The sequence below is a fragment of the Xiphophorus hellerii genome, chromosome 15, assembly GCF_003331165.1.
Source record: "Xiphophorus hellerii strain 12219 chromosome 15, Xiphophorus_hellerii-4.1, whole genome shotgun sequence".
Taxonomy (NCBI): Eukaryota; Metazoa; Chordata; class Actinopteri; order Cyprinodontiformes; family Poeciliidae; genus Xiphophorus; species Xiphophorus hellerii.
The window spans coordinates 13,414,953-13,426,597 of record NC_045686.1 but is presented as its reverse complement, the minus strand read 5'-3'; the positions used below and the strand labels follow the sequence as shown (position 1 = coordinate 13,426,597).

Genomic DNA, 11,645 nt, shown 5'->3' with positions numbered 1-11,645 from the left:
CTCTCTAATGGCGGCAACACGAGCTAATGGGCCGACTTGCAACTGAGCTGCTGCTTTCTTTTTTTTTTTTTTCTTGCGCATGCGAAATGGCTGCGGCGCCTTTACGGGTAATCGGAAACATTTATCTCCCATGTCCACATGGCTGTACATACTGTATAGTAGATAAAGAATAGTAAATAATAAATTATTTATCATGTTAAAGAATTAACACATTCCGAAATATTGTTTCAGTCCAGGTTTTTTAATTTTATTCTAAGATAATTATGCATTGGTTTTGACGAATAATATTAACTTGATCTAAATGCCAGCATTAATATTTGGACCACTTGCTATCAAGCATATGGACATGACAGTGAGCCCCTTAATTTATTCATTTTCCAAAATTACCCCAAAACACCTCGCAGAAAACAATACAATAAAATAATACATAAATGCGGCTAAGCCTAACCAGACTGGGCCTGTGAATAAGCCTTTGGCTTTAGGGTCTATTAACCCTGCCCAAATAAATGTGAAATTATGAATACAAGTGAAAACAAAAATAGCATATGAAGTTCTGTAATAACAATAAGATTGCATAAATAAATACCCAAGCTGAATATTTTTTAAAGGTCACCACTGTAAATGTTATTGATAATTTCAAATTGAATTTATTTTACTGTTGAAGTTATTGGCCACTTTATAGATTTACAAAGATATGCTTACCTGTATTTAGTTTTTGTATGAAATTATTTACTTTATTTTATGTACATTAAATTAAATTAAATATTCACACCTTTATAACTCAAAATGTGTTCAACTTGCAAGCTAGGCAAATTGGATAGGGTCTGATTTTTATTATTTACATTGTTTTATATCAAATAAAGTACAACAAAGCAAAGCAAGTGAAATTGCTTTGGATGCTCCACTATGTTCCATGTCTGACATGTTATTTATTTATTTATTTATTTTAAGGCCATGCTAATAGTCTTAGCGTTATTTCTTTTTAATCTCAGATGGCGGAGCTTTATTCGTGTTCCTGAACGCAGCACTCCTCTGTGTGTGTGAGTGCGCGCTGCAGAGGAAGTGGCGGCTGATCTCGGTCCGCACCTTTTCCGGTAACAGCCCCGCCACCGCTGTGCCTGACTGAACGGCTGGAGACACAGAGGGAGGAAGACAAATCGAGAGCGGCAAGAGTGGGGGAGAAACGGCCCGGGGGACTGGGGAATGGTCGCCGCAGACGCAGGTATTTATCCCGCTCTTGCAGTTTTTTTTTATTCATCTGTTTTCCGTTGAGCCTTTAGGTTTCAGCGGAGAGAGTTTTTCTTTTTTTTTCTGTCGGATTCAAAGTTGTCCTCTGTACTAACACCCCTCCCTTCTTCGGACCGCTCCTATGTCACAGGGGGAAGGAACAGAAGAAAGTCGGATGAATCAATGACCTTTTGAGCGGTCCTCCTGTGGATACCCCGGTATTGAGGCGGACTCGGAAGGCTCCGAATTGCCGCCGCCGGTTAGCGAGGAAAATCGGCGTGCTTCGAAATTCACCGAGGGGGAATAAGCTAAGTGTGGACAGCCGGCGGCCAAGAAGGAAGTGGGATCCCCCGGCTTGGCCTGGGCCTGATTCATATTGTCCTCTTTAGGCTGAAAGAACTCCTCAAACCAGGCTCTGCTCGGTCACCTGGGAGGGAAAAAAAGGATCTTGTAAGCAGAGTCGACCCATATTTTTGCTGGTTTTGGGAGGGAGCGTGTGGTCTAAGTCGACTTTCAAAGAAGGGAATGTCAGTTTTTCTTCTCACGTTGGAGGGCAGTGGATCATGAAAATATATCCCCACCCAAATCTACAAAAGCACCACATAAAGTCCCTCTGATTCCTCAGGCCAGATTACCTCAATCCAGCTAATTGTACTGTAAACGCTGCTGCCAGCTCTCAGACTTTTTGACACTTGTGTCAACTCACTGTTGTCACGTGTGTAGCTTCGCGTTGAACCCGGGCCTTCTCTGTTGTCCTGAAAACAAACTTGGCTCTCATTAGGAGTTCCCCTTCTTCTTCCAACAAAGTATTTATGCACGGTAAACACGATGGGGAAGATGCTGTCAAAGATCTTTGGCAACAAGGAGATGAGAATATTGATGCTTGGACTTGACGCTGCCGGGAAAACCACCATCCTGTACAAGCTGAAACTGGGACAGTCGGTCACCACCATCCCCACGGTGGGGTTCAACGTGGAAACCGTCACCTACAAGAACGTCAAGTTCAACGTGTGGGACGTGGGCGGCCAGGACAAGATCCGGCCCCTCTGGAGACATTACTACACGGGCACGCAGGGCCTGATCTTTGTGGTGGACTGCGCCGACAGGGACCGGATCGACGAGGCCAGGCAGGAGCTCCACCGGATCATCAACGACCGGGAGATGAGGGACGCCATCATCCTGATCTTCGCCAACAAGCAGGACCTGCCGGACGCCATGAAGCCCCACGAGATCCAGGAGAAGCTGGGCCTGACCCGGATCCGGGATAGGAATTGGTACGTTCAGCCCTCGTGCGCGACGACAGGGGATGGACTATATGAGGGCCTGACCTGGCTTACCTCAAATTACAAATCCTAATGTTTCCTCCCACCCACCAGCTTGGACGTTTCGAGACACACACACACACACACACCCACACACGCCCTCACACACACACGCACACAAAAGTAGCAGAGAATTAAAAAAAATAAATAAAAAAAAACAAGGATGCAATTTGAAGCTATTAATTCAATTCAATGATTTCTTTGCTTAATGTGTATTAAAGAGAGACGTAATTTACTTATTGGTTTATTTTTCTTTACGATAAGTATTTCACTTTAATCCCAAATTTTCAGTTAATCAAAAAACAAGTGTTTTTCTTTTGTTTTTTTTTAGTTTTCTTTAGTTCTCGATCTGTGTAATCAGTTCTGTTAATCTACACATCTTACTTTAGTGCTTTTTGCTGCATTTTGCTTTTGTTTCCCCATTATTGTATCGTTTCTTTTAAAGGGGGGAACTCACCTGAAAGGTGCCGCTGCCCCCCCCCCCCCCCCCCCCCCCCCCCCCCACCTCCTGCTTAGTTCTCGTCCTGCGCTCTCACAACCCAGCTACATATCCAAAGGATGGGGGGGAAAAGCCCAGAAACCGTTTCCTAGATCAGCATATCACTTTTGAAAACTCTGGGGGGGAAAAAAACAAAAATGCCTCCGTTTTCTGTCAGAATGTGTACTATGGGTGTGTTATTAGGACCTTTTAAAAAGTTCAACTGATTGTACTGGGACGAATGAGATGTGGAAGCTCCTCTCTCCTGTGCAGTGGTTCTCCTGGATTTTCACACTGTGATACGGATATATACATATAAATTGTTTTGGGTTTTTTTGGGGGGGCAGGGGGGAAGTTGTTTCAGGGCCAGAATCTGTTACCAACCAGTCTCTCGCCATCTCCACTCTCGTTTCTCTCAGAGCTTCCATTGAGTGTTTTTGTAGTTTTCAGCTGCCTTAGGCCGGACCAGGGTTCCAGGTGTCCCCCTCCTCTCCTCCCCGAAACTGAGACAGTCGCAATGGCGAAGGGTATTCTCAGCCGCTGAGTTTGCACTTTGAATGGGAGAAGGGAGGGGGGGGGGGTTGAGCAACTTGCTGGTGGTGCATACTTTCTTTTTTTTTTTGGATTTTCTTGAACTGACTTTTGGACTCCAGCGAGGTTTACAAAGTTCCCAACCCAAAACAGGTGCTTTTTTTTTGGTTGTTTTCTGTTTTAAACATCACCAGCCCGTTTGAAGTCCTGCAGTCAATTCTGTTAAAAGTTTATTGCTGTTTAATTCTCCCCCCTCCCCCAGTACCTTTTTTTCTTATGCTATGCTGTTGAAATAATAAAAGAAATATATATCCAGATCAATATGGAAGTGGTGCCTTTTCAATGACCGGTTGCTACTTATTACAAAAAGAGAAAGAGAGAGAGAGAGAGAAAAAAAAAAAGCAATATTTCCCTTCTGAAAAAGGTTGAGCTCATAAAAGAGGAAATGAGAGCTTAGGGCGTTGCGATAGTTGAAAGAAGGACAAACCGAAGAGAAGTGAGCCTCGGCTTGTTTCCTTTCTGCTCCTGTGAGTCATTTGTTGTGAATAAATGATGAGAGCTCTAGTTTCCGAGTAGTGATTGCGAGGTAACGCGTGCTCCCGTCAAAAGGTCTCCGAGTATCACTTCGTCCGGTCCGGTCCGGTCCGGTCCGGGGCTGGCAGACTCTCTCGCAGCGGTTCTCGTGTTTTCTTTTCTACAGATTTCATTACCAAGACAGAGTCGCCGCCAAAAAGCGCACGCACAGCCGAGAGGAAATCACATGATGATGATGATGATGAAGTTTATTCATCACCGTCCTGCCGCTTCGCCTCTCAGTAAGCCACTGATCCTGAGGCGCAGACCTGAAGTCGGGTTATACTATTTCAAAAGCCATTCAGTCTTTGCTTTCCTCCGCCTGCTTAACATTTGATATCTCCGCTTGGAGCGTTATGTGTCACCCATGCCATTCAAACATAAGGAATAAAGTTGCTTGTGAAAAATGCCGTCTTAAGGAAGAGGGCATGGCATGAAAGCCAGGAAAGTTTTTTTTTTAACAAAGCTGATTGTTGGCACTGAGATCTGAGAGTCACCACGAGGACAGGTGAAATCCTATGAAGTGTTTTGCTTTGTGTATGTGACTTCGTCTCGTATTAAAAAAAAAAACCTTCCAAAGACTTTAAAAAATAAAAAAAAAAGTCCATGGATTCCTGTTCAGGAATGCTTGCTTTGTTTGTGTCTCTCTCTGCTGCTCTGTTTGCTTTTGTTGTGTTTGCTCTGCAGCTGTCGATGTGAAGCTTGACCGAAAGCAAAGCGCCACTCCGCATGTGTCCGGCTTGAAGGACGGAGCTTGTTCACGCGAGATAGTCACACAAATGAGACGAGGGGCCCCCGTTATCTCTCACGAAACCGCCATCGCCTCTTCTAAGTAGAATCACCAGACACAAAAATGTCCTGTCCTTTTTGTTTCTTTCTTGTCAGAGCAGTTGGGTGCCAAAAGAAGTGTCAAGCATATATCCCTTGTTTTACGACACTTTTCTTTTCTTTTTGTTTTGTTTGTTTGGTTTTTTTTTTTCCATTCACGATCCTTTTTGGGTTTTTGAATGTGGAAACTTTGACCGAAAACGTGGCTCAGAAGGGGGAACCTGTGAGAGGAAATGTGTAAAAGGGAGAGGAGTTTGAAACTACTCCTGATGTTGCGTCAGCGCCGGGTCCGGTGAATCACGCTGCGTTGTGTCACAGGCCTTTTGTACCGCTGCCAATGTGCTCACCGGCACATGCTCTATTGTCAAACCCTGTCAGGCTCACCTGTGGCCCCTCTGTTTAAACAATATAATTAAATGGACATTTTCTACTTTTTTTTGTTTGTTTGTTTCTGTTCTTTTCCCTTGGGCGGAGGCTGACTGCTCTATTGTACGCCTTTGACGGGGTCGACTTCAAACAAAGCTCAAAAACCGAGCCTACTGGTAGTTCCCCTGTCAACTGTTTACTCAGGCGTTCCTCTTTGATTTTAATCTCCCTCCAGTTCTTCATTCAGCTCAGCGGAAAGCCACCAATTAAGCCTTACAAGTCGACACAAAAGAGAGCTAACGCCGAATTAAAACGGCACACGAATGTCGACGTCCTCAAAGAAAGATGCGTGGATATGGAAGACAAAAACGAGCCGACGCGCTTGTTTTCTCACGCCTCAGACACCGGCTGTCTGTGTCCTCCTCCTACAGCTGTTTCCATAGAAGCGGAGAGTTTACGCTTGGAAATGCTCAGAGTCAGGGGCCAAAGTAACGACAACAAAACAAACAAAAAAAACCCTTCAAGTTTCAATTCCTACGGAGCCCCCTAGGGGATATGGGGATTTTTTTTTCTTTTGCGTTCCCTCGCAATACTTTTGCGTTACCTCGCAATACTTTTGCGTTCCCTCGCAAAACTTTTGCGTTCCCTCGCAATACTTTTGCGTTCCCTCGCAAAACTTTTGCGTTCCCTCGCAATACTTTTGCGTTACCTCGCAAAACTTTTGCGTTCCCTCGCAATACTGTACTGGTCAGTTATGCAGCATAATTGAACACTGCAAGCCTTTCTTACGGTGGGCGCCGTACTTTATGCTTTAATATAAGGTTATGTGAGGTATTTCCATGAATGTTAGTATCTTTTTGTGAAATATCTGAAGTTTTATATCTTTCTTTAGGATAGAAAGGCACCACAAACCTACGATATAAACAGAAACTTTCCGTAAGTAGGAAAGAAATAAAAATACATCCTAATTTGGACTATTTCTGAGTTATTATCACGGGTAATAAATCATCTGACAGTTTTGATTGTGTCTCTGTTGTGTTCGTAATCTGAATGGTTTAAAGAGCTGCTTTCAGTGCCGCTCCATCTTCGCCTTAACAGACATAAACATGCAGGAAAAAAATCGATTTTCAATCAGTGTTTTGCACCAAACAGTTAATAATAATAAACAAGTTTTCACGGAGGCTCTGTAAGAGCCATATGAATGAAATGAGTAATTATTGATATGACAGGAGCACGCGGCTTTGACACTTAGTGTGTCGACGTGGGAGTGACGTCACCAGGTATGAATGGGAAGGATACTGGCTTTGTGTGTATGAGGAAGCGGGTGAGCGGGGCGGTCAGTCCTGGCAAAGTTTGGAGCATGATCATCAAAACGGAATAAATCGATAATTATGACAGAACAAAGAAAAGGTTTAGAGTTGATTGATACACAGACAGATGAGATTCCCCGAGTTAACCCAGTGCGGCCCTTTACCATCATTACTTTGTTGTGTTTTTAATAATAAAAACTTGTTAATAATAAAAACTGTTTGGTGCAAAAAACAAATTGAAAATCGATTTTTTCCTGCATGTTTATGTCTGTTAAGGCGAAGATGGAGCGGCACTGAAAGCAGCTCTTTAAACCATTCAGACTACGAACACAACAGAGACGCAATCAAAACTGTCAGATGATTTATTACCCGCGATAATAACTCAGAAATAGTCCAAATTAGGATGTATTTTTATTTCTTTCCTACTTACGGAAAGTTTCTGTTTATATCGTAGGTTTGTGGCGCCTTTCTATCCTAAAGAAAGATATAAAACTTCAGATATTTCACAAAAAGATTCTAACATTCATGGAAAAACCTCACATAACCTTATATTAAGCATAAAGTACGGCACCCTCCGTAAGAAAGGCTTACAGTGTTCAATTATGCTGCATAACTGACCAGTACAGTATTGCGAGGGAACGCAAAAGTTTTGCGAGGTAACGCAAAAGGTTTTGCGAGAGAACGCAAAAGTTTTGCGAGGGAACGCAAAAGTTTTGCGAGGGAACGCAAAAGTTTTGCGTGGTAACGCAAAAGAAAAAAAAATCCCCATGTCCCCTAGAGGGCTCCGTACTTTTCCGCCATTCTGTTAAAAAAAATTTAATAAATCATCTCATTATAATGAGACAGTATCTCAATATAATGAGATAATATGATAGTATCTCAAAATAATGATATACTATCTCATTATATTGAGATAATTTATTTCATTTTTTAACAGAGTGGCAGAAACGGGCTTCCATTCATTCCAGATAACCTAAATATGCAAAGATACAGTTATCTATGCCATGGGTTATTTATTTTTGATGAAGTGAAAAGCAAAAACTTAGAATATACCCTTGACTAGTAGTAGTCAGTTAAATTATTTAACTAAATATATCTTTTTGCCATTCCGGACCTTGCTTCACAATTATTTGCCTACAGGCTACAGTACAGTTAATGGTGGTTTGCTTTACAAGACGTACAACATGTAACCTGTCAACTGCAGTGTGAAAACAGAGTTACCTGTTAAGAGTGAGGTCAGATACTAATTTTGCTTTGACATCATGACTGTCTGTGCTTTTTGTGACAGAAAATATCTTCGAAATGCATCATTTGTCCTTAAAGGTTTGGGGGAGAGTGCGACCTGCTTTCCAGCAGTGCATAGCAACAAGTGGAGGTGGGGGGAGTATTATGATTCTCTATGCATGTCACTGAGTTTGGGCAAAAAAAAATCCTAGTCACTTCAGCACATTTTAACGCATCTCGTTAAATAGACTTAAACCAAAAGAACAGGAAGAAATGCTATTGTTATTATGGCTTTTGATATAGCGCTCCACTTGAGATATATATATATATATATATATATATATGGTTCTCTGGGTTAAATGGGACATGAAGACAGAAAAGAAAGGGGGTAATAAGTTAAAAAGGAAAGAGGAAGATGGTAGAGGAGAGACAGAAGGAGGAAGGAAACACTCTAGAAGTCTCCTTCTACACCTGCAGAAAAAGGTGGGGGAAACAGAACTGAGAAAACACAGTGACAAAAAAACATTCTCAGGAGAGAACGTCAACAACCTCACTGAAAAGCATGTTGTACTAATTATTGCAAGATGTATTTTAGTGGCAACTGCAGCCCAAGATGGCAGTACTGAATCCAAATCTCCATATGTCTTAATGAAGCCGTTACAAACATGGCTTAGTTTCCAGTTTTCTGTTCTTTTCATAACGTTGAATGTAAGAACAATTGTGCATATTTAAATGAATACATATCCTTATCCAACACAGAAATCAAGGTCTTTTTAAGTGTCTCTGATAAATCTCAACTCCTAATTTCTCTGCTGCTTATGTTCATAAGTGCAGCCAGCAAAGCTATAATTTAGGTTATTCGCATCATTTTATTGATCAAATAATTTTAATTTTCCCTTTGCAATGTATGCACCTTACAAAATCTTTTTAAAACGGTGTTCATGTTCTAAAGAAAAGAACTGTTTCGATCTGCTCGGATATTTGCAGACGGCTCTCTGATTGGAAAGCAGAACTGCACAGAAAGCAGCTGAAACGCTTGTCGTTAAATTGAACAGCGTTCAAAGTAAAGCGTTACGTGTACAAAGGTAAGAGAACAGTTTTTCCTCCCGGATGGGTTATTACAGAGTCAAATTAAAACAGATTAAATATGCTAATGTTAGCCTAGCGTTCAGCAAACTGCTTTCCACAAGTCCGCGCCTTCCTAATTTATCTAACAAATGCTGGATTGCGTAGGCGTAGGAACCGGACGGGACGTGTAATATTGGCGCTCCTCTAGCCACAATGTTGTATTTCATCACAAGGAAATGAAACAGCAGCAAAATGAGCCTTTTTTTTTTGTTGTTGTTTAAAGTGTAACGTCAGTGTGAGCAATGGCCACACAACACTTGATCATACTGACCACTTAAAATAGTGAGGCTGTTGAAGAAAGGCCAAGAGACAGAGGAAGCTCTGGTGAGGTCTTCGATTAGTTTATTGGTTATTAACCAGTTTTAATTTTTAAATAAACTAAACTATTTTATTATGAGAAGAGCAGGTCAGGGAAGACATAGGTGGAGCCAGGTGAAGCTTCAGGATGTGAAGATATAAAAATTATATTAATTTTACTACAAGAAACAAGAAAGAAAGGAGAACAGGTGAGAACTGATGTCAGGTTGATTTTTCTTTTAACTTTTCAATATTTTTGTTGTTATTTCCACACTATTCATGAGGGTAATTGGTTAGGAGACAATAAGAAAAGGGCTTGAGGGGAGGTTTTAAAATGAGTGAAAACGTTTGCTGTATGGGTTACACAGTAAATAGAGTTTAATGTATCCATCTGAAAATCGGTTGTTAGAATTCTCATTCTGTATGATAAAAACATACTTTTTACATTTAGTTAATGCACATTCTGATCCTGTGAATGACTGTAGTGTCGTAAATCCACGAATCCATGCAGGAACATCGGGCTGCAGAGAGTCAGAGTGAGGGAGAGACAGAAACACAAAACAGTAGATATTTTAATTTTAATTTGTGGCTGAAATGACAGGAGAAAAAAAAAACCACTTAGGCTTTATCGCAACAGTTTGTGTTTTTCAACCTTCTGAGAGCCATGGCTCATGTTTGACTGGAAAGTGAAAAATGAAGTTATTGAATGCAGGGCTGGAAAGTGAGACTGAGTTATCAGTGAGGAGCTATGGTGTCTGTTAGATGTGAAAAGCATAATTTTTAATTATATTTGTAGGGCAAACTGTTGCACTGACGTAGAGAGTTATTCAAGAACAAAGCTTATTTTTTAGATTTTATCTTTGTTGGTCAAACTACTGTACTGAGTTTAAAACTGCTGAGTCCCATCTTACTGGCTATTTTTTACTTTAGAAAGAGGCAGAATCAGTTCAATTGCTGGTCAACTTTTATCAATGCATTTTTGACCAACAGTCACATGTATTTTGACCAATAAAATATATCAGAATCTGGTAGCTAGCTTGTGTGTGCTGCTAGAGTATTTATCTTGCTAATTGTGAGGCAAATGATAAAGTGAGAGTTCATCCTGGACGTCATTTTGCTCGATGAAAGACTGACGCCATTTTGTTCAAAAGGAAATGGAAGAAGATGTATTTGGGGGAGTTTGTCACCTTGAGATGACAAACACACATACAGGCCTGTCACAGTAATCAATAAATCAATTAATCGCATGATGTTGATCTTTCAGATTGTGTTCTTGCATTATTATTTTGCCATTACCGTTATATCGCCTAAAAATGGTCTCAAAACAGCAATTTTATCATTTATCGCAATAACTTCTGGAACAATTTATCGTCCATCAAAATTTGCTATTGTGACAGGCCTACACACATGTGATGTATAGTGTAGTTAATTTATTACCAGGGATGGCATAGCTACTTTGGAAAGTAACTTGATTACTCAATGAAAAATTCATTCATCATCAGCTAGAAAATGTCCATCTCTCTTTCCCTCCATCGTCTGCGTTTGTGTCGCTGGTGTTACACATGAAACGTAACTCGCCAAGAAAAAAGAAGACAATATGTGTTTACAAAAAAAAAAATTACAAATATAGTAACACACAGTAACTTGGATACATAACTTTAATCTGATTATTGGATCAGATTAAGTAGTAACGCGTTAGGTTATGCATTACAAGGGGTCAGATTAGAGTAATGCGTTGATGACACCATTGTTTGACATTCTGACAGATATTTACGGATCTGTCCGGTTTTTGACATGTGATAAACTTGTCCCCCCCCCAATGATAAACTTGTTCCTATGCCCTTTCTGGATTCTAACACTTTTGCAAAGTTTCAAAAAATGATGATTCGTCCTAAACCCCGCAGCACAAGCCGCTGATCATCAGCCAAACATTTGCTGTGTGGAATTCAAATGAGCCACTGTACTTTTTACAGTTCTCTTTTCTCCTCGGCATCCTACCGCTTGTGTTTCTCGGGGCCTTTTAATCTAAAAATTTATTCCTTTGTCACTCGCTACAGGGCCAATAAAATTCCTCCGCATCGACATAATCGTTCTTTCCAGCAGATTCCGCTTAAAAGGACAAAAGCAGTGCTATTATTGGACGGGCCAGAGTGCTTCGGCTTCGCCGTCACAGTTGCAGCACAAAGACCCCCCACCCCTCCCGCTTAAACGGCGTCCATTAAAGCAACACGCGGGGTGGCATTCAGCTAGCAGGGCACTTTTGAGAGCTCCTCCGAGTCTGTTGCACACTCCGTTTCCCTCTGCTGTGGACAATGTGCTAATAATTATAGGGAGCCCAGAGCCTGCGTTCGCCTTTTTGGA

At 41.3% G+C, this 11,645-nt stretch overlaps 1 protein-coding gene across 1 annotated transcript; it reads left to right on the top strand.

Annotated features, from left to right (window-relative positions):
* Positions 1–1,088: 1,088 nt before the first annotated feature.
* arf6a (ADP-ribosylation factor 6a) lies at positions 1,089–5,393 on the top strand. The gene is made up of 2 exons (XM_032584628.1): positions 1,089–1,222; positions 1,379–5,393. The coding sequence occupies exon 2, from the start codon at positions 2,056–2,058 to the stop codon at positions 2,581–2,583; it is 528 nt and encodes a 175-aa protein (XP_032440519.1). The 5' UTR covers positions 1,089–1,222; positions 1,379–2,055; the 3' UTR covers positions 2,584–5,393.
* The last annotated feature ends 6,252 nt before the right edge of the window (positions 5,394–11,645 follow it).